This window comes from Oculina patagonica, chromosome 3, assembly GCF_052425735.1.
Source record: "Oculina patagonica isolate OP01 chromosome 3, crgOcupat, whole genome shotgun sequence".
Classification (NCBI taxonomy): Eukaryota; Metazoa; Cnidaria; class Anthozoa; order Scleractinia; family Oculinidae; genus Oculina; species Oculina patagonica.
Window position 1 is genome coordinate 17,599,384 of NC_135760.1, and position 23,930 is coordinate 17,623,313.

At 39.5% G+C, this 23,930-nt stretch overlaps 2 protein-coding genes across 2 annotated transcripts in view; both read right to left on the reverse strand.

The window, feature by feature from the left end:
* Positions 1 to 103: 103 nt before the first annotated feature.
* On the reverse strand, positions 104 to 1,729 carry LOC144645366 (GDP-fucose protein O-fucosyltransferase 4-like). The gene is made up of 2 exons (XM_078504919.1): positions 1,668 to 1,729; positions 104 to 1,550 (listed from the first exon to the last, which is right to left on the reverse strand). The coding sequence occupies exon 2, from the start codon at positions 1,524 to 1,526 to the stop codon at positions 384 to 386; it is 1,143 nt and encodes a 380-aa protein (XP_078361045.1). The 5' UTR covers positions 1,527 to 1,550; positions 1,668 to 1,729; the 3' UTR covers positions 104 to 383.
* Positions 1,730 to 10,789: 9,060 nt separating this feature from the next.
* Positions 10,790 to 23,930, reverse strand: part of LOC144645275 (uncharacterized) — a 91,354-nt gene continuing 78,213 nt past the window's right edge. The window contains exons 17-24 of the mRNA XM_078504790.1: positions 22,594 to 22,704; positions 21,718 to 21,834; positions 21,017 to 21,127; positions 20,244 to 20,354; positions 19,187 to 19,300; positions 17,985 to 18,095; positions 15,421 to 15,537; positions 10,790 to 14,117 (exon numbers count right to left, since the gene is read on the reverse strand). Coding sequence (XP_078360916.1) covers positions 13,630 to 14,117; positions 15,421 to 15,537; positions 17,985 to 18,095; positions 19,187 to 19,300; positions 20,244 to 20,354; positions 21,017 to 21,127; positions 21,718 to 21,834; positions 22,594 to 22,704 — 1,280 coding nt within the window. The 3' untranslated portion in view covers positions 10,790 to 13,629. The remainder of the gene's footprint in view (positions 14,118 to 15,420; positions 15,538 to 17,984; positions 18,096 to 19,186; positions 19,301 to 20,243; positions 20,355 to 21,016; positions 21,128 to 21,717; positions 21,835 to 22,593; positions 22,705 to 23,930) is intronic.

The window sequence follows — 23,930 nt, forward strand, 5'->3', positions numbered from 1 at the left end:
TACAATTAAATTTACAGAACTTTACCCAGGCTTCAAGACATGCCACGATCGCACTTGCTGTCCGTCATGCATTTCAGTAACAACGTTTTGAAAATATCTCTAATTTATTACTTGGAGGGTGGCTGTGTAGCATTAAAATGCTAACAATACTGTATTTACAATAAAAAATAGAATTTAAATTTATAGAGCTCCATCTCCCCGGGCTACAAGATTGATATGAGCGAGCTTACTGCCAGTGTGAAACACCTTCCTGCTGAGGGCTCAGCTTGTAAACTTAGTCAATACAAGTCAGAATCAGCGATCAAAATTCACCTCTTGCTCGCTAAAAATGTCAAAAAGCCACTATCCCTATCCTCGTGCTTTGGACAGTTACAAAACAAAACCTAGGCTCCATTTGTTATTCCCCAGTCTTCAAACCTACGTGGTTTGCACGTTATCGGTTTAAGACCTTCCTTATGTACTCGCCCTTGTGAAAGTGCAACGCATATTTGGCAATACATTGGATACGTTGGCATCCAAAAGTCTCCTATAACAGTTCCAGTTATATTGCCAAATCCCTTCCATTTCCACTCCAGGTATTTGTTATACTCAGTCTCGTTCGTGTTAAGGTACTTGAGGTATTCGGCCAATTGTCGCGGACTCTTGAAATCACGGACTTTGATGACAGCGTGTCGGAGATTTCCGGGCAGGAACTCGTCAAGCTTATCTGTGCTCATTATCACAGGAACCGAGCCGGCCTGTAGAGCGTGGCTTAATTGCGCATCGACAAAATAGTCGCAGTCCTGGTTAAAAAATACGAGAGTAAACTTGTACTTTTTAGCTAGTTCAGTTTTGACGTCTCTAAAGTCAGTGCCATTCTTTTTCCCATATCTTGCAACTAGACCGTGTTTGTTTCTAAGACAGGCTCCATAAGAATCGATCTCCACAAACTTCATCAGTTGTCTCATATATTCGGTTCTCACACGCTCACAATTTGAAAATGCCGCCATGACGAATCCATCTTTATCCTTAAAAGGAATTGGTGGTGCTACTGCAGGCATCCAAAAAGTGGGATCAGGAAAGTCAGAATCCAAACGATAACTTCGTAATAATTTAAATTTGGACATAAAACTGGGCTTGGTCAATACTGGAGTATATACCGGGTTTTCTTGTGTTAATAGAATCCACGGCACAGAATCATTCGGAGGTATCATGTGTGGATCCCTGGCATGGACGATAAAGCCCTTGGCCTCACTCGCTCGGGATCGGTTAGTCGTGACCTCGCAAGCCACAGGGCATTCACCTGTCTTCCATGCAAGCTGTATATTAAGCTGCTGTCCAAAATACGTTGACCAGAAGATGATAAGCCATGGCTTTGTTTGGTTGGATATCCCGTGGCTATCCTGTGTTTCTCTTATTGACTTCTTTGTGTGATTCCTCTTACCAATCCGGGGGTTTTGTCTAGAAAAGTCAATTGTCTCGAATTGCCATACCGTCAAGATAATAAGACCAAATAGGAAAGTTAAAGCGAAAGATGTTCTAGCCATTGAGCGATGGTTATATGCCAATGTCTTCACCTGTTGAACGAGAAAAAATGGTGTTAATGAAGAAGATATGACCATGAATAAAAAAAGCGAAGCCTTTCCGAAAGAGCAAGAAGGCAATGAAAGAAATTAAAGAATTTGTACCCTGACTCCTGGAGAAAAGCCCCGAGGAAAAAGTCACGTCACGACTGTAGACCGGGTGTTTTCAATGGAGCGAAGCTTATCTGAGAAAAATCAATGAGCCACTTATTTCTAGAGAAGAAGAGTGCAGTACCTACCACAGTGAATGGGTCACCTGTATTCCTTTCTTAGTCATGCAAATGAGACGTACTCATGATCAGTTCAAGTTCAATAGAAAAGGCGGTTAGCGCTCATTAGAAACCGGAAGGAAATAGGTACTGTCATTGGGGAACTGTTCCTCTTTAAAAGAAATAGCCTCAATGTCTAAAACGATCACGAAAGAACTATTGTTTTGTCTGTCAAGTCTGAAATGTGAACTAAACAATTAGTTAACTCTCCTTGGTGTCGCTTATTTTGATTACAAGACGCTCGTATCTCCTTTCTATTAAATCAGAGTTTCCTTTTTCTTTTCTTCTTTTTTTAATGGAGTGTTATGATATGAAACGTAATCAGTAACCCTAGTAGAGTGTAAATAACTAGTGCACTGATTCTCTTTGGGCGTCATGCTTGCTTTAAGAGTCATTGTAAGTGTTTAATTATTAAGTATCCAAAAACGACCAACATCTAAGTTCCTACCAGTATCATAACTGTTAAGAAAACGGGTTGCGTTTGAGGCTTAGCTATTCTCGGCAGAAAGTTCGATTTCTAAATAAGTCATGAATGAAGCTGCCTAGCTAACTAGTGAAGTCTCGGGAGTATCTGTAAAATTTCGCAGGTCGCGGCTCGCGAGTATGTAATTGTCGCGGGTATCCAATTGTCCAGTAAATTGTCGACCACATGTAACTACAAGTGTATTCCACATTTTTTGTCGGCTATAAACAAAACAACATAAACTATGCTATTGGTAGACCTAGAATTCTAGGAAACTGTAAGCGAACCATATCAGTGCATCAAAAATGAGCCAAATGACTGATCAGTCAGCCACTGGCAAACCATTTTATTGCTTGAAATTTCGGCAACACTGATTCGCCAGTTCTAGCTTCCGCTTCAATTGTAATACAGTAAAAACCGGCATATAAGTGCCTGCATTTATCCATTTTATGGTTCTTATTTTCATACAAAAAAGGTGCTTGTTGCTGATAGAATATTGGTGGGTCTTACTGTTTATATAAACTGTGCATAAAACTGTGTTTAAATGACTTCAATCTAAACAAATACAATCCCTATTTTAGGTTATCTTATTTCTTTTTATACTTGCTTTTTATACCTTTATACCTAAGTGAAATTAACACAAGAACCTGTTTCAAATTTCAGGCTAAAACAGGTTCTTTTGTAAAAGGAGCCTAAATGGAAAATTTTACCCTTACAAGATTTCAAGCACTTGGTTCTTATTTGCAGGTTTCTGCTGTACCGGGCTTCCGGTTTGCGTGGTCTAAGCTTAAGCTGAATATTTTTTACGCAATCCTGACAGGGACACTAATTAAAAACATTGTTTTGGTTGCAAAACTATGCTCGTATGGAACGTACAAGCCCTTGTGGAAAGCGTTCAATCGTTTTCTTTTTGTGTTTTGTCTTTTCACACCCCCTGCATCAATGTGTCATTATGTTTTTCTTTTTTTAAAATATAAATTCCAAACCTGGGAATTTTATTTCTACTTTCTTTATCAAAAGGGAAGATCAACTTCGACTATTTTCCTTCTGGTGCAAAACCAATTGGCGTTATAGAGTTTTAGCTCTTTGGTCAGTGATCGTGGGTGCGTTTTCTTACACAGTCGACGATACTTCCTTCCGAGTTTCATGATCTCAACTGCGAAAGAGAACTTTAAGTCCTCGTCCGTAAATTCCTCGCCAAAAGTTTGGCCATTTAAAACTGTGTTGCTTGCACCTTCTTGAACTGGAAGTCTTATATTCTATACTGCAAGTTGCACATTGTCAAAACTAAAGTTAAACAGAGCTATCTGTAGTTAGCTTATTTCAGTACTATGACCTCTTCTCATTTCATTCTAACGTAGTTAGGAAATTTACGCCTCGGTGAACCAAAACAATACAAACTAACTAGTGTTATAACCAAGCAGGATTGACGAGTTAAACCTTAGTTAACAAACAACATAGAAGTGCGCTCCTCAGATGCAGTGGCGCTTTTAGCCTCCTGTGTTGCTGCCCCCTTGTGAACAGACAGACGCCACTTGCTTCTGACGCAAGCCGTGTCCTCCCACGTGCCGAGATTGCAGTAAAGGCCTTAAGAGACGCCGTCAGAGTGTCGTTAGAGCGTTTCTCGTTGGAGAGCGTGCCTTGCAGTAGCTCGCCATAGAGCAGTTTCTTTGGAAGCCGGTGGTCTGGCATGCAAACTACACGCCCTGCCCAACGAAGTTGGGCGTAAATCAGGATGGTGTGGATACAAGTTAGCACGTGCAAGGACCTCTGTGTCTGGTATCTTGTCTTCCCACACAATGCCAAGGAGACTCCTGAGACTGGTGGTGTGGAAATGATATCAGCTTGTTGACGCTTAGGCGCTTTGGAGCTTTCATGCCCTGTGGTCTTCTCTTGAACTGGAATCGCAGGCTGAGCCTGGTCAGGATGCAGCGGTAGTCGGTCTAGCAGTCGGCGCCACACATGGCGTTGGTGTCACGGACATCTTGTCGGTCTCTCCTCTTCACAATCACGTAGTCAATGGCAATGCCTGGAGCGAGGGTGCATCCATGACGTCCTGTTGCGGGTGGTGAGGCAAAAGATGGTGTTTGCAGGTCTGAAGGAGAAGGAGACTGTTGATGTTGCGGTTGCCGACTCTGTTTTTCCCAATCACCCCATCCCAGGAGGTGTTGTTGCGGCCTACTCTGGCATTAACATGCATTAAAGCCGCCGAAGATGACAAGCTTGTCATAGGGACTAACTGCAATAATGACAGCGTTCAGGTCTTCGTAAAAGTCAGGTCAGGTTTTCGTAGTTCATCCGGATTGGACATGGTTGGTGCATATAAGCACTGATCAAGGTGGTAAACTTCTTCCCGTATGACAAAAAAGGCAGTCATTTACGCCTTTCGGGTGGGGGGAGGGCAACTAGCTTGCTTATAAGAGATGACTTCACTGCGAAGCCGACTCCAGCCTCTCGTCTTGCCGCGGGATCACGACCACTCCAAAAGAAAGTGTAACCGGAGCCTCATTCACAGAGTTCACCCTCTCCTGCCAGTCTGGTTTCACTCAGGGCCGTGTTGTCGATTTTATACCTGGCCAACTCGCTTGCAATGAGGGCTGTTCGTTTATGAAGACTGTCCGTGTTGTCCTGTCGAGGAGTGTACGGCATCCTCGGAGACCCAAGGGCAGTTAGTGAAAATGAGGAAAACGCGAAACGGCGGGAAACACGTTCGGCATAGAATAGTTAAACGTTGGAGCGATTGAAAGGTGCCTCTGGGGAAAGAGTCTTACCAGGCCAGTTCCAAACAGCTCTCTGAATACTGCTTCCTGATTGGGCAGAAAAGTTCTTTGTATTCCCTTTGTACTATTCTGCCCAATCGGCGGCCTGCAGGTCTACAATCCTTTTTGGCAACGCACACACTGTCTCTCTCAAAGTAAAACCGACGTACGTACTCGTGCAATTTCACCTGAACGCACGTAAAGTTCAGAATTGGAAGTAGCACATTATTAATCATAACACCGAGGCACAATATCAGAGACGGACGATAGCTCTCTCAAAGAGGTGTACCTGAAATTGGTGCTTTCACGACATCATTGTATGGATGTCGTCCAAAATACATTCTCCACGCTTAAGCGAAATTCAGTTATAGAAAATAATTATGCTTTCTTTGCTGATATTTTACTGGACAAAAGTATTAATTTAGTTCGATGTTGGAACAAGTTCCGTTGTTACCATCAAAAAGCTGATCAAGCCGACCATCAAAATCAAAATCAACATTTGCTTAATGAAAATGTTCTTTTCTATGTGGCGATAAGTGACTAGTTCATACGTTGTGAAGACAATATCGTGGTTAACTATTTTTACTTTCGCTTTGTCAAGTACTAACTCTTGCAGAAAATCACGCGCTTTCCGTAAATAAATTGTTGTATATCACGAAATACGAACAAAACATTATTATATTTGAATATCTAAAACAAGCCACTGGCGGATGCAGGCTCTCTTTAGTCAGGTTCTTTTTTTAGTCCGTTCAGTACCACCGTTCTTCTCCAGGCCCCGGCTCCCCTGGATCCAATGAAGGATCCCACAAAGCTTCATTTTTCTATCAGGCAACTTGTTAAGCATTCCCAATAAGCTGAAATTAACAAAGATCCCCAAATTCCTTGTCTTAATTTATAGTAAAGAAAGCGTCAATATTGATTGAGATTCTATCATTTTAAAAGCAGATTAGCAGACATTATTATGTCACTTGTCAAACCATTCTTGTCCCGAAAGCCCACGATCATTTTGGTCAGCACCAAGATTTTGGTTGTTTACAAAAAGAATCAATATTTTGGGCTGAGAAATGGTTTGATAAGCTACAACTCAAACGAAATTGACCCTTTTTCCGACTTTTCCTAAAGTTTGGAAAACGGTACATTAACATATAGCCAACAAAAACCTCTCAGGGAATTCGCTAATTTCTAAAACCATTAAAACGGTCACGTTGTTGGAGTTCGTGTACAGTTATTCCGTTAAATTTTTCAATTTACAAAACGCTGTACAACTAGTTAATAACTTGAATTGAACATCGACAACATTTTTTTTACCGCCTTTGATTGGAATTTCCTGTAAAAAATAAGACTGACCGAACTATATATAAAACTGCATTAAGTTATAGCTCCAAAAAGGCAGGTATAAGTAATATTTAATCGGGCGGAGCCTGGGCCCGATTCATAATCTGCACGGAATTTTTTTTTTTTTTTTGTCGGTAAATCGATCCAGACCCACGCGGCCCAGCCGGCTCTTCTGTCACGGTCCACGGTCACGCAAGATTAATATTTAATAGCGATCAGCCGATCACTCGCGTTTAACATGAACACTCTGCTCTCTGAAATGTATAATTTTGTTTCATTCCATATTTTACAAGAAGAGAGGGCTGAATATAATCACATAGCGAAAACAAAGACCGCTTGGACATGTCCAAGCTATTTAAAACTACCACTACGTCAGACCCATGTCACGCGATCTCTCACTTGTAGCTATAAATAATCATTCATCTATTTTCTGTTTGAATACTCTGCGCTCTGTTTGTGTGAACTATTTATTGTTGTGTTACTCAAGCGTTTGGCTCGGAGCGAGTACAAGTCGTACAATTTACCCGGAACGTGTTAAATATTGCAAAACGACGACCTATTTTCTGGATATCCCAATTTTTGTTTTGAGTTTACGGTATTTTGAGAATCGAAACGTTATCGAAACGTAAGTTGCAAGCTCAGCAAGAATGTGTCAAAGCACGGGATACACGTCATCGCGCCAGGGGAATTACCAAAAGCTTGTCGGAAGACGCTAAACGGAGAAACACAATGGGATGGCCTTAGTCCACTCTTTATTTTGGCGTGATTTGGCTTTCTTTTAAATGAACTGGTTTGGGTTTATTTTATTGAACTCTCGGAACAAAAAGTAAACAAACAAAATGAACAAAATAAATATTTGCATGCGTAAAAAGGCATTTTTCCGGCTAGGCATGTGGTTTTAAAAAGCAAAAGATGACGTGGTAAAGGAAATTCATGTCACGTTCACTCCGTGACTAACGCAAACACGACTTGTGTGTTTCTCAAGTGACTGCTTTTCTAAAGATTTTACTGTGCGGCACCGTGCCTTTAAGCCAAAGCACTGAAAGAGGTCAGGTGGTCAAACATTACCCGCACGATTATAAACTGCTTGCAGTTCTTGTTAAACCTTAGCGTAGAGGAGATTCGCCCTGAAAATCCGCCCTTTCAGTAGAGTATCGAAAATATCCACTCACGGGACCATGTACATTACTGTTTCCACGAAACAATCGAGTGCGTTGCTCACTACACGAAGATTAAATTGTACACCAGGGAGAAATGACATTTTCTTAGGATTTGGTTTTAGAGTTTCCAATGTTCTAACGAACTTGACACGTAATTCAGTCCAAGGACTGCTAAGTGTTATAGTTTTTAATAAACGATACTTCTCTTAAGACCAGGGAGGAGTAATTTTCGAAAGGAGGACAAAATGACTGACCAGGTTGGGTTTTACCAAGGGGTATGGGATGAGAGGCCTACTCTGGGACCTTAGAGTCCATCACATTGTAGGTAACGACTTCCACTTCCCGGTATTTTGTCAGATTTTCCCGACAAATCGCTGGTACAGATATTTATTACACCTGAATAGAGAGAGGAATAGTGAGAGTAAAGGCCAGGATTTTGATGTTCTAACGAACTTGACTTAGAATTTACTAACAAGGAATCACTATTTTTCACTAATTTATTGGTTTCCGCCACGTTAGTTTACATACTTATTTAACGGTGTGTAATTTAAAAATCTGCAGCTTGCAGGCTAGTTTGGTACTCGATCCTTTGTAGTGACAACTGTAAAAAAGGCTAGGACGTAAAATGCCTTAACTTTGAAGAGCACTGTTAATCATGCACAAGTAGTAATTTAAAGACATGGAGGCCTTCACAGAAGAAAGTTAACAAATCTTAACTTAATCATTTCAGTTTGAAGTAGTCACTAATTAAACCTTAAAATTTCAACCTTATTGAAACCTTATATAAACCGCATGTAGTGTGTCAAAAGAATAGCCACGTTTACTTAGACGACGACTAAACGTGCATGGTCGTCGTGAACTGTGGCTCATTTGCGTTGGTTTTGGTGCTTCGTCTAAACTTCAATCGAGTACCATCTAAAAGTGTTGTAATAAAGGTGTTTACATATGTGTAAAGACTATGTTTTGTTATGTACATGTCATGTCATGTCATGTTACGTCACGTTATGTTGAGTTATGCCAGGGGCCCATTACTAGAAATGGGCTTCCTGCTATGCCATGTCATGTCATGTCATGTTATGTTGTGTTATGTTTTGTCGTGTTATGCCATTTCATGTCATGTCATGTCATGTCATGTCCTGTCCTGTCCTGTCATGTCATGTCCTGTCCTGTCATGTCATGTCATGTCATGTCATGTCATGTCATGTCATGTCACGTCATGTTATGTTCTGTTGTGTCATGCAATGACATGCCATGTAATGCATTGTTATGTTATATTTTTTATTGTTATATTTATGTTATATTTTATATTGTCACGTCATGTGTTGTCATTTCATGTCATTTATGTCATTTTATGTCATGTTTGTTATGTTTAATGCTAAGTTTTGTTGCTAGTGTTATGTTATGTTATATTGTTATCTTTTGCTATGCTTAATTTTGCGGAAAACCATTATCGTAAAAAGGTTGTAATTGAACATGAATAAAAGCAATATTTACACACCCCAGGGGGGGAAGCAACTTCCCATACATTCTCTTATATGAAATCTGAGCGATGCTCTCACAACTTGCAAAGCAATCATCGGGGCGGTAGTCAGCGGATGTCTCTAAGGCTCATGAGCAGCTCCTTTCTTTGCGAACTTGTAAAAACAATAACAACATGGGACCAGTGAGAGAGTTCGATTTTTTTTATATATGTAGTAATAAAAAAAGACTTTCTAAGTTTTGTCTTTAAAGCAGCGAAAATTTTTTTTCCCAAAGGTTCTTGGTGTCAATATGTGGTGTTTGTTATGAAATAAAACCATCACGGGAATGGTAATGAAAACGTGGCGATGAATATTCCCGCGCTAGTCGGAGCTATTGTTCTTGCTCTATTGTTTCGAAGTTGTTTGTTGACTTGGTCTTTCTTTGTTTTACTTCATTTACAATCCCCATGTGGGTCAGTTAAAAATCGTGGTACAAAAATTTGCATTTCTGCACTGAAAAGTAGCACGGCATCACAAAGTCTGCGTTCTTAAAACAACACGACGATGACGAAATTTTCGGATTTAAACAGCTGCTTTTAGATTTTTAGTTAAGAGAATTGAACACCTTTATAATAAGTGATTCCACGACATAGCAGCTTCCATTTCGCGGGAAAAGATTGCCTGTTGCATCATCGTCCAAAAACCGCTGACTACGTCGTGAATTGATCGCTTTGCAAGTTGTGAGAGCATCGCTACTCGGTCCCAGACCTCGTTTCTTCCCCCCCCCCCCTGACACACCCACCTCTCCCCTACAACAAACCAGGTGAAACCTTGATGCTCGCCTGTGATTCGATTATTGAAGCCTACCTAACCTGGAAAGACAAAACTTGACCAGGTGTTTCTAGACCCCAAGGGACGAACAAAACGTACTCTTGAGATGTAACAACCAAAACTGTCCCCGCAAAACTGGTCAAAGTGATGCTTTCTTAGCCGGGACACGTATGGTAAACTTACATTACCCCATCAGGGAGGTATAAAACAGATCAGGTGAAAAAAAGAAACTACAAAAGCCAGGACGGTCTGATTGTACCAAACGAAGATAAATTTTAACTTGATCGGGTTTCACCAGGCTATGTTATAGAGGAATATGGCATTCGTTACATTCAGTAACATCGTAAACACTTGAAATAATGGACTTGATTTGAATTTCTCAACGTATTGAAATTCTCAACTTACTGATAGAGCGGTTTTCAATTGAGTGTCGTAAAACCATAACCAACGTTAATACTCTGGCCAATGACAAAAGACGCAGAAAATCCAGTGAACCAATCAAAACTCGAAGCAAATACATGTCTCAAGCACGAAGCGCGGGAAAACGTGCGTGAGCGAGTCACGATTCGTTGGTTTAGTTCTGATTGGCTAAGAAGGTGGCGCGAGATTTTTAAACCAACCACTAAGCGTAGTAATGCAAAACCACCAAACCAAACACAAATTACCTTCGTCACTCAAGTGAAAACCGCTCTGTTTCAGTTTCGCGCTTATTCTACTGAAAAACAGTGTTAAAGATATTTGATATATATTGCAATCAATCTTACGCCTACTGAACATCACTATCAATAAAGGCAGAGCTTTCTCAAAACAGTTTTTTCCATACCAAAACTTACATTTTTTAATCAGCTTTTTTAATTAAATTACACCACTTATCGGTCTTCGATTAAACTTTCATTAAATGCATTCTTAAACGAATCGATAGTGTCATGAAAACGATAAACAGAAAACCCCAAAATAAGTAAAACTTAAATTTTACGGATTCCAGATTTGATGCCAAAAAGCTAATGCCAATGGAGTAGTCTGAGGTCTTATGCCAACAAATATACAAGAATAAAACTTTGTATGTTGCGCATTATTATCATTTTATTATTCTACTGTAATTTTTGACTAATAACAATTAATGGACCAAACTTCAAACAATTCTTTGATGAAATTGCCTCAAACTTATGCGAAAATGTGTCTTGAAGTTGTGTTTTGACGCCATGAAAGTCAAGTTGATTTTCATTTTCACGACCCGGAGAGTTTTTTCAACAGATTAATCCTGTAATAGATTACGGGAAGTCTTCGGTTTTATACAGTTCAAAACTCTTAACTCCATAGTCTTTTTAAACGTTCATGACAAATGATTTATCATGGAAACATTTTTATCCCTAAGTCTTATCGACATTACTTTATTCATCACTAGAAGCTTTCGCTGAATTTCGCGATGAAGTAGGCGTTGCAATTGGAATATAGATCCGATTAAATGAAAGAGAGCTAAAAAGTTGGTTAAAATGTAAAGCATGGTCAGGAAAAACTGTTTCAAGATACCTCAAAACGTATTTACAAATCGATTAAAAATGTTATCAGTACAATAAAACGTTACAGAACTACGATTATGTTGATTGATTTTTAATTGAGTGTCGTAAAACCAAAACTAATGTAATTGCTCTGGCCAGTCGCAAAGGACGCAGACAATCCACTGAACCAATCAAAACTTAAGGCAAACATACAGCCGCGTGAAGCGCGGGAAGACGCGTGCGAGCGAATTACGATTGATTTTGGGTTTACTTCTGATTGGTCAAGAAAGTGGCGCGAGTTGTTTTGAACCAATCACTAAGCGCAGTAATGCAAAACCACTTTAACCAAAGCAAACACAAATTATTTTCGATGCATCACTCATGTAAAAATCACTCTATCATAAACAAGTTAGCTTAAATTACGTTATATAACATACAATTGTTACATAACATCACACAAGGCAGCACGAAAATGCTGCCTTATATATGATTTCCAAAAAAAAATTAAAAGTAATTTTGTAACCTTCCGGTCCAAACAACTTTCAAGTTCGAGTTTTTTTAAACTCTACCCCATGCTTATATTGTAAGTGATATACAATGTCCTAAGGTCTCTACTAAGTTTTATTAAAAACTAGCAATGGTATATTGCAATTCCTGAGTTTTGATTGGCTGACAGACAATGGTATACGAGCACATATGCCATCGACCACAAACATGGTAGCCGATACGCGTCAACGAAAACAGCTGGAGAGCTCAAATATTGCAATTCGTTAGGCGTCTTTAGTTAAACAATTTTCCCACTCGCGCTTGTTGGATATGAGATCGTTATAGCCGAGTCGGCGCTACGCGCCTCGTTGGCTATCTATCATCTCGTATCCAACGCGCGCTCGTGGAATAATTGTTACATATATAAAGAAGTACTACGTGTATTTGTGCGTGACTTTCTTCTTTAAAAAAGCCTACGCTGACAAAAAGGTAAAAAAGTGCTATTATTTGTGATATCAACAAAGTGCTTTGATAGCTGGAATGTAAGTGGTTGCTTGGATTTAAACTTTTTCTACAAAACAGTAATTTTTTGTTATCACCAGATAACCACTGGAAATTAAAGAATAGTCCCCATTTTTCGATGGAGTACACTCTTATAGACCATAGAAATGACGCCATAAAATGTCTAAAACTCAAGTGATAGCTAGCAAGGGGCGAAGCTCTGAGTTTACTATCAAAAGTCGATATAAGCCAAAAGCCAGCCGTCTAATTAATTTTGATAACCCTGATAACCCGAGAGACCGATCTATTGTGAACAAGAAGTCCGAAAGTGCGCTGAGGGCTCGAGTAGACGACTAAATAGTGCAAGTCTAAATAGTGGTTTATTATTTTCAAAGGTTTAGGTTTTGTATTCGACTTCGTCTCGGAGAATATTCGCCGAGATACGCTCTCGGAGTGATTTCTTTCGAATGAATGGAAACTTCATTCAGCAATTGTCCACCATGTTTACTTGCCAGAATGACAAAAGTGACATAGCTTATAGTAACCTTGCCTTGAAATGATCTATTGTATTGTATTGTATTTAATCTCGCGGTGAATATCACGTCATAAACCGAGCTTCTTGCCCAATCAAAATGTTTGATTCTTATATTCACCTCTGGAAATCATACTTAGTATACATACCCAGCGCCAAATGCGGTAAAACTATTTTGTGTCAAAGTTGCCAATGGTGCCGGTTTTGCATTTCCCTTATTGGTTGAAAAGAGTGGCACAAGCTTTTTTAAACCACTCACTGAGCATAGGAAAGCAAAATCAAAGTTATTCCGGACTACTTTCTACAATCAGTGCCAAACTGCTTTACAATTACTACCATTTGAGTTCATCCATGAAGCGTGACGGATTTAGCGCGTAGTATTTTAAAACGTTAATGGTCTTATCTGGTTACATGTCACCTCGGACAAAAAAAAATCAAGCATTGAAAAGCTTGCTCTAAAACGACTCTTGGACGATAATTCTTTCCAAATTTTCAACTTTTCTCCTCTCCATTGCAATGATACTTTCCGAGCAGACTTTTATCGAAGTGTGCGGGCAAATCTTGGAAATATTGATTGCTCCTGAAGAAAACATAGGCGGTAATCATATGTCACCAAAACGTTGTCAATTTCCCAAACATACCACAAAAATTTCATTTGCCAAAAGTGGCACGTAAACAGACAAAACCGTCGAGGTTTTAAAAGTGAAAATACTCGTAAAATTCGTCACGCTTCAAGGATGGACGCAAATGGTAGTATGAAGCTCATTAATATTTATGCAGCTTTGAAATCTAAAAAAGTTATCTGGCCTTCCTGGACTGTTGATCCATTAGAGTCTTCCATCTCCCCAGGTGGAACATTCGCAAACGTAATTGTCAGTTGAGGATTACCACACGTTATTGTTTCGGAGCCGCCATGAGATTTATACATTTCTGGAAAACTTGAGGCTGCCTCGACAAGAGAAGCTGCGATGTATTGCTGGCCAGCGGTCAGGAGTATTGGTTCGTCGAAGTAAACAACCGTGTTAAGCAAACTGTTAGAAATGTGCGGCACAGTTTTGGAGGCAATTACACCACCTGAGATATCTGTTAATTTGATGGTCAACTGTACTAGGATGCCTTGCTGTACGGGGGATGCAATCATTATTCCCAGCAAGTAGTGGTCCGCGCTTAACGAGAAGGCAATCTTGTCGAATTTGCCGCTGTTTGGCCAGTAAGGTCCATTGGAGTAAAACAAGGGTAGCCGTCGACAGTAAAAGAATTCTATAAAAAAAACGTTAATAACTTTAAGATACACTTGAATTGATAATTTATCCGAACTGGATAAAAATAAAGGAGTGCGGGGCCGAGAATCCCGAAAAGTGTAACAAGATCGCTTCGTTGTAATATGAGTGATATCCTTTATCGACTGCCGACGGTCCTTCGAGGTATCGTATAGCTTGGCAAAGCAATCGAAGCAAACAAATGCTACGGATCGAAATGGAATCGGCCAGGGCCGTAACCAGATCATTGGCATGGACGAGGCAAGATCTTGCTAGGAGTTTCTAGGGGCACGCCCTCCAAAAAAATTCGGAAAATTAGAAGCTCTGAAACACGTTTTTGTACATTTTGTATAATGTATTTTTTTTTAAAAAAAATCAGTCTTGTTCAATTTGGCACTTTTCTCGTTACTAAGCATATCTTGTTATAAAATTTTGAATTGAAATAGATCTAGACGAAGCAAGTGCCTCGTCTTGCCTCTTGCTAGTTACAACCCTGATCGGGAGGATGAGAACATGATAATAAACAAATTAAATAAGAAGTTCAAATTATTGATCGGTACCGCAGCGTGAAACGTGAATGCGTGAAGCAAATTTATTCGTAGACATACAAGTTCCATATGAGTGGTGCAAACTTCTTCCTGAAATGTTTGCTTATATAATTATTACCTCTTTCACTGCTGATTTGCATAAGTGAAGTCTTTACAAAAAGGTAATGCCTTTTAATGCAGTGCAATTCTTATAATATACGGCAGTGCTTTTGCAGCTATATACAATCCTTCTTTTCTTTATATATGTTGCTTATAATACTGCGTGCAGTGCATTTCTATCATATGCAGTTAATATGCAGTACAAAAACGAGTTCAGGCAAATCAGTGATTTTATTTAATTTTTGACTACCTGGTTTTGCAGATTACTAGTCTGTATAGAGATGGAACGTTGCATAGGGTTAGCAACGCCAACACGTAAAGAATGAGTGACTTCTGCCGAAACCAAAAAAGGTTATTGACGGGGCACAATAGGCCATTTCCGAGGTGCCTTTTGCCTTAGTTTCAAAACAAGTCCTCGTGCAATTTATTCAAATGAAAATGACTTTGATTTGCATGAAAATGGACTTATAGGTGAAACACATTTTAGAAATCAATGGCTTTGCACGAAGACTCGTTTTGAAACAGAGGCAAATGGCAACTAGGAAATGGCCTGTTTAATCCACTATTAGGTCAATATGAATCTTTCCTAGAGACCGTTAAATTTGCCGTCTTACGTGCATGAGAAGAACTTTGCACTGTTTCGCTAAAATAACCTACCTTGTTCACAGAGAAGACCAGAATTGAAAAATGTGCAGTCACAGGTGTATCCTCCTCCAGCTGAAGGGACACATGTTCCGCCGTTCAAACATGGATTACTGGCGACACAGGATAAATCTCGAAGGAGAAGAAAAACAGTAAAACATGAAATTCTGCTATAAAAGGGATGGCACCTCCCACACTTCACACTTTTCGAGCGCGACATGCAAATTTGCAGTTTTGCAGTCGTAGCACATTGTTGTGCCGAACGTCCTTCAAACTGAACATGCTTCAAAATCTCAAGAGACAAATATATACCGTTGAAAATATGATATACAACTTGCTAATGTGCAAAATATTCCTACTAAAAATGAAACACATTTTATCAGTAACGGTCGGGAAAATATGCAGATTGACAGACCCATGCTTTTGGTTTCATGGTCATCGTGGCTAGCAGCATGGTTCGCGGGCGCGTGCGCCCTAGCGACGACGACGACGACGACGACGAAACATAATTGTAAGTTTTAGACAATTTTAAATACTCTTTTTTTTCAGTGGAAGCACCTTGAACCGGAAGTTCTCGTTTAAAGATGATTGAAAGTTTAGGCTATAGAACATTTGTCATTATATCCTTTTTTTCGACGTTTTTGCTTGTTTACAAGCTAAAATAGTAGAATAGGGGTTATGTGGACAAAATTTGGAACCACATATTTGTAAACTCTCAAGGGACTTTTTTAATTTTTCAAGGGACTGTTTTAATTTCTCAAGGGACTGTTTTAATTTCTCAAGGGATTACTTTCCGCTGTAGGTGATCACTTGCGATCTCGTGGAAAAAACGTGACTTGTCACATTTACAAACGTTATATAACAATTTTAAAAGTGACATGTCAGCTTTCTCATCTCAACGCACGTGTGTCTGAAAGGCGATCTATAAAAAGCGTCGCACAAACAATGGATTGCGTAACTAAAATACGAATAAAAAATCATTAGCACTTACATCGTTTAAAAATTACAAACGTCAAAAATAAACCATACCAAAAAACTCGCTCTTTTCAAAGATATTATTGAAGTTAAAACAAATGCAAGAGATGAGGGCTTCTTTTAGCTTAGGAGCGGTTAAAAATTAGGCCAAATTTGGTCGCTACATGCAAGCGCCATTCTATTTCGTCATCAGCCTAGGTCGTTAGGGACGAGACCTCGCGTTGATAGCAATGTTGCATGAATCGGCTTTACAATCGTATCTACGCAGTTCGAGTGGAATTTCAGTCAAAGACAGCAAAATTCTTTCGTATTTCATCTTCAAATATAATTCGAAAGCATTCACTGTATATATGGCTTTTGTTTAATCCTGGGTCTTGATATCCGACCCTCGCAGAGCCTAGACAAAACGCAGCTTGAGTGTAACGATTTGTTTACGCCGCAATTTATATATGCGTAATGTTTTCTCCGACAGTAGTCGGAAATATCCGTATTTTTTTCGTGCTTTTTCGTGGAGCAATCGTAACGATACGGCCTTGAACACATTGAACAGCGGTCTACCTATAACAATTCAAATATGGCGTCGCAAAAACGAAGCGTCGAACGCATATTTTGCTGTTTCATTTGCTAATTTCGCTGCCGTAATCGACTGCCTCGAAAGGTCCTTGCAATTTTAAAGTATAGAATTGTCAGATCTCGGTGAAATTTGCACTGTTTATTTATGTAAATGTTAAGGAATATGTGTATAAATACCCGGCGCGGACGAGCCATTTTTGACAAAATTATATGGCTGCATTTCCTCCGCGAAGATAGGAAATTGTTAAACTAAACTACAAAGAAACTGTAATGATAAGTGCGAAGAACAATGCACAGGATAAACCTTCGACTCATACTTCATGCAAAAACGTCGATATCTCGAAGAGACTTTGATTCTAATGAGGTATAGGTAATCTGTTTTTGTCTGTTTTCTCTGAGATATATAAACAGAAAGACACGCCACTGGTACATATTGGTCATTCCTCGCCATATACCTTCTCCTGGACTATTTTTACACTTAAGTATTCATCTTTTTCGTCACTGGTCAAAATGTATCACGAGGTGCACCCTTAAGAAACACCGAATCGCCATTTTAGAGCGACAGTGCCCTAAGCAGAGCAATGCAAGTGCGTGCCACTTGCTTTTTGCATGCTATAAAGCAACAGAAATCAGAGGAAACTTAAACTGGTCAATGAATAAGAGATCTAAAAATGTCGTCATGCAAAAATACAAGTTAAGTCGCGCGCAGCAAACCTTCACGGGACAAAACAGAACGGTTTCTCGTCCCTAACCCTTAGAAGAATATAGTCCAAAGCATTTGCCACTGGATCAATTATAACTGCCATCCAAACTTGAATAGGCTTCTTTCGATATATTAAAATTCAGCTTGGTAGCGAGGCCTAGAGGACAAATACAAAAGAAAAGAATAAACATGCTTGTGATTTTTGTTGTTGTGTCCTCTAGGCCTCGCTACACGGCTGAATTTTAATATATCGAAAAAAATAATAATTTATACGTCATCCCAGCGGTATTAAACGTGCTCTACTCCGGCCAAAAGGGTACCTACTTACCAAACTCGCACTGTTCCCCTGTGCTTCCAGCGTTACAATTGCACGTGTATTGATTCACGCCATCAACGCAATCTCCATTGACACACGGACTACTTGCGCAGTCGTCAATATCTGTTTAAACACAAAAAGGACATTTAAGTTTATTTTTGCTTTTCAGTTCGTATTGGTTGGATACAAGGTCATGTGTATGTCAGCAGGACATACTTTTAGTTATATTTTCTTCATGAGGACTGCTGGTTAAGTTTTCAATGCTTAGGAAATTGGCTTACTGGTTATGGACAAATTCCCGAGTGGAGTACCAGTGAAAAAAATAAAAGACTTTATTTAACCTGAAAGGCCAATCAGTGATCACTGGATCACTGGCATTAACTGGCGACAGAAACCCATAAGGGTTGAAACGTGTAACGCGCGCGCACAGCGCTTGAATATTCATTTTGCTAAGTACCATATTTGGAAACACGAAGAATTTGTACGCGAATGCTTTATAATGATACACGCCACGGAATTTTTGGTTTTGCGGTAAGTTGCTTGAATTTCGACCTAAACACCGTACATTTCTTACAGAAACTAAAAAAAATAGATTAAGTGTATCGAAGCGAAGTCTCCAGACTACTTCAAGAAGATGAAACAGGAGAATTTAACCAAATTTAACTTTATTTAAACAAGCTTGTTCAAAAACAAGATTACGGCATCAAACGCGAGCTAGCGCGCGCTGTGAATTTAATTCAAATATAGTAATTTTGATTGGTTAAATGTTTCTCGTGATTTTCCAAATATGGTACTTAGTGTAAACGAATGTGCAAACGCTTTGTACAATGCGAATCATAGGGAGTTACACGTTTCAACCCTTATGGGTTTCTGCTGGCGATCAGCATTTACATATAAACACAGCTATATATTCTTAAAATTGTACTTTAAAAAACGAGACGATATATGTACTAAACATTTACATTAAAAACTAAAACTATTCTTGGGATTACAGTAGATATAAAAACAAGTATTTAAAAAAGAAGAACAACGACAACAAGCAAACAAAAATCGAACCTAATTTACGCTTCATACATGTAATTGTATGTCGGTTCTAAAGTTGACATTGGTTTTCTCCCATGATAAGTCCTTCATGATTTCTAGTGTAACATCAATCACTTTATAGCACTTACACATTACAATTTATTTCATGAGTATTCGCAATATATACTTACTTGTTTCGCACTGGACTCCGGTAAATCCAGGAGTACAATTACAACTGAACTTATTGACTTCATTTACACATACGCCTCCAATGCCACATGGGTTGCTGGCACATTCATCGATGTCTGTCGAACATGATTAGCTGCTGTCAACAATTTTACCTAAAATTGCATTCCGCTTGTAGTTTGCAATCGCCATAAACGCGTCCATGCATTCCCAAGTCCCAACAGTGATAACATGTTCAACTCTCTCTTAACGGACAACTCTATAAGACGGACACCTGGTATTCTTCTCTGCCATTCTGCTTAACTATCTTAGAATAACTGGTGTTACGTCTTAAAATGAATTTCCACTGACGTGTAATTTTTTGGAAATCCACCTTTAGAGAGAATTGACTGTATACCAATTGCAGTTGACCCTTTTGTGTTCAAATAAACGAGAGTGACAAATCAAGTTTACTGTATACTTTTTTAAGCTAATTATCTAATGGGATTTGGAACAAAGATAAGTGTCAGGGTTGATTACGGGGGAAAACGCTCTGCATATAGAGTGATAGCTTGTAAGCACACTTTTCAATTTTTTTTCGTCTACCTGTATCATCGCATAATGTCCAGGGACACACTTGCACTTGGTTATATAACAAGCAACAAAAATCTTCAACAGAGAATACCGACTTTTGCAAGATTTTTATCCCAAAGAAGCAGTCGTTTATGCCCTGGGTGACCACAAAATACAATCAATGTAGGCATCAACTCAGTTTGTAATAGTCAACAGTGTCTGATTACCACATTAAATATCAGCATATTGTCAAGTAATGAACAGATTAGAAATCAACGAAAATGTGCCGTCCAACCGTACTGGTATGGGCACCGAGGATATCTTGCACAGAAAGTGTCCATAACTATAATCAAGGGTGTCTGGATAAAGCTTAAGACCAAATCCACTGTCCGTCATAACGTGGTCTCTGTCGATAAGGCAGCCAAATCTTCAAAAGGAATATGTATTAAAATTCACCATTTGTTTCACCCTTGACTGCCTTGATGCTTAAATGGTTCTCTAGCTACTTACCGGTGTCACAGTTTACACCTGTGTATCCCGGATGACAGTCGCATGTGTACTGATTTACACCATCAACGCAAACTCCATTGATACAGGGACTGCTTGCACACTCGTCAATATCTGATTGCACAAAGAACAAGGATGTTTCTTGACAGTTTCTTGTACACGTTGGTTGGTATAAGTCTGATTACGTCACATGCTTTATTTAGGAAATTTACGAGAGGTAGTGTTGCACTGGGAAGTTCGACTGTCAACAACTGAGTGACTGTGTTTGGTTAGAGGGTAAGGTAAAGACTGCGTCGAGCCAGGTTGCCCATATCGCCTGAGCTTATCGCGGTTTCTGTTGCATTAAGCAACTAGGAATATTTCTACTACTTTCTTGATTGGGTGTTAGTCCATCGTAGGGTTACCCCCAGCATTATTTCGACGGTACCCATCTATACACCTGGGTGGAAAGAGGCACTATGAGAGTAAAGTGTCTTGTCCAAGAACACAACACAATGACCGCGGCCAGGGTTGAACCCGAACCACTCGATCCAGAGTCTCTAACCATTAGGCCATCGCGCATCCCACAGTGACTGTGTTTGGTAAGACTGAAAAAATCAAATCAGTCTCTCATGCCAGCTGGAAGCTTCATTTATTTTCTAAGGCACTGAGCAATTCGTAGAATTAAAGAACAGTTAGATAGCTTGCTAGTATTAAGTAATGCAACATATCCTTCAAAAGTAAACAATGTTCAGAAGGGTACTTAAGTAACAGAAAAGGGAAGAAGCTCCACTTACCAATCTCACAGTTGACACCTGTGTTGCCGGGATAGCAGCTGCACGTGTATTGATTCACACCATCAACGCAATCTCCATTGACGCACAGGTTACTAGCACAGTCGTCAATATCTGATTAAACACAGCAATCGACACAGCAAGGACATTTTAGTTGATTTTTGCATGTCAGATCTTATCAGTTCGTCATCTGCTGAACAGCAGCAAATACTGCTGTATAAACAATAATACAATCTCCATTTTGAGAGAAAATGTGCGCGAATATCTGTAGTGACATTATTCGAGAAGAAAAAAATTAAACCACACCCATAAGAATGGTAGTTTGTACAGTGTGCAGACTTGGAATCAACGTATAACTTTCTGTTCGTTTTCATAAAAACCTTTTGGCAAACCCTTTCAACCTTTTATGTATGTTTGGAACCACAAAATTAACCGTAAACAAACAGTTTGATCTCTGTTATGGCTGCTGTTATCCTTAGCTTCAAAAGAATATAAAGTTTATTTCGTCGATACTAAGCGAATAAGTTCATTGGCTCTGAACTGCGCTGGACAGCCGTCTGAGTGTAGTTTTGTAATGTTTGTTTGTTCCAAGTTTGGCCATTTTTTTGCCTCAGTTAAGCCAACTTCATTTAGTCTTTCTACTCTAATATCAGTTACGCTATGACACGAATACGCTGCAATTTACTTGCTTGCAGTTTACTTACTTGTTTCGCACCGAACTCCGGTGAATCCAAGGGTGCAATTTTTACAACTGAATTGATTGACTTCATTCACACATACACCTTCATTGAGGCATGGGTTGCTGGAGCATTCATCAATATCTGTCAAATACGATTAGAACATGTCGTCTGCAGTTTAAACTAATATAAATTACTGGAATAGGCCCTTTGCATGACGCCGTCACATGGTACATGGTAAGGCATCCAATTGCAAATGAAAGGAAAGTCAAGGTTTGATGGTACGAGTTTATTTGTTCTGAGTGTCCCACTGTGTAACAAACATTGCAGCATGACTGATTTTGTACAATGTGACCGGGTAGTGCAAAAGGCCTATTGTGATTGTATTTTAAAAACGTGCACACACGACATTGCCCAACGCAGGATGACGATGCCTTGGTTGAGAGACGAAGGGCTGGCATTCAGGACTGTCCACGTGAACGAGCCCGACCAATGCTGTCAACATCCGGCAAATAATTAATAGAACATGAAAACATAGTTGAAGACCACGATAAGGATGAAAGATTCTTCTTACTGTAACAGAACATTGTCAAGAGGATGGATGTCGAACGTGAAACTAACGTAGTTTGCAAGGACGCTGAAAGAAACATATCATATTACACGGAAGCTGTCCGTATCAACGATGTGTCCGCATAAAGCGGATATAAAGCCACGTGATTTGATTGAGGGAATCTTTTGATTTGGTTGAAAACAAAACTGTCTGTTCGTCATACCAAGGTGCCCGTATAAGGCGCGTGTCTGTAAAGCGGGATTAAACTGTACCAAAATATTCTCAAGAGTAACATGTATCATACTCCACCAGTTATAACTTCACTCTTGAGGCTAAAGGGGTTCTTCACTTACCAATCTCACAGTGTACCCCTGTGTAGCCCGGATGACAGTCACACGTGTACTGATTCACACCATCGACGCAACCTCCATTGGCACATGGACTACTTGCACACTCATCAACATCTGATTAAACCCACAACAATAACAGTTTGTTTACAGTTTTTTTAACACAGATCGGTTCTAATAGGATGAATTATAGCACAACTAAAGTAAAGCGCGCGTTCTGATTGGTTAATTTAGCGTCTACTATTTGCCCATGGGTGCACGCTGACGTATGCTTCAACCTGTGCGCGCGCGCTGATCTGTTGCGACATGGCACAAGAAAGTGCCACTACTTTACGAGTTTTCTCGATTTTACTGTGAATTTAAAAAGCTAAACATAAGAAAAACCATTTCTCCATAATGCTGAGAGACTTTCAGGTATAATGCAAGTTTGAAATAATTCAAAACTTTGTTTTGTTTGTTTTTTTTCTTTTAGGTTTTCGTCAGCGTTTACGCGAGCACTACACGCAATTTTTCAAATAAGCGCGCGCACTTTTACTCAAAGAAACTTTAATAAATATCCTAAAAGTTGTGCTATAAAACAAATGGTAAACGTCATAGCGTGCACTATTGAGTTACAGATGCACTTGGGAGGTTTGCTAAGCACTCAAGAAGCTAGAGTCGCCCTCGGCTATCGCCTCGGGCGACTCTTACGCATCTTTCGTGCTTAGCAACCTCCCGCGTGCATCTGTAACTCAATAGTGCATGCTATGACGTTTACCATTTGTTAATTAGTAAATAGCTGTGTAGACAAGTGTACCATAATAACGATAGGTAGCTTCAGGCCATCAAACTGAGTGTACATTGCGCGTGCCACCTAGCGTTTTTTTTTACTAACGTACGAGATGAAATGCCCGGTATATTTTCACGAAGTGTGCAACTTGAAAAGAAAATGGAACTTTGTTTAATTTAGGCTTCTATAGAATCGCCACGTCCTTAACGTAGTCATTCTCTTATTGCAAAAGTTTCTTTTTGGGTCAAACTTACATAAGTACAACATAGCCGAGGAAAACTCTGGTTGTTGATCATCGTTGTTCGCCAATGTCAAGGAATTTGTATAAAGTGGACGAACTGCTATATGACGTGTGATTGGGTGCGTAGGTAAAAGCAAAATTTTTTTTATCATTCTTTTATTTAAGTGAAGCCAAATGCATATTCCCAGGATTCATAAGTATCTGATTTCTTCCTACAAAATATTAGTGCAGATAAAACGACCATCCGTCCGTCCGTCCGTCCGTCAATCAATCAATCAATCAATCAATCAATCAATCAATCAATCAATCAATCAATCAATCAATCAATCAATC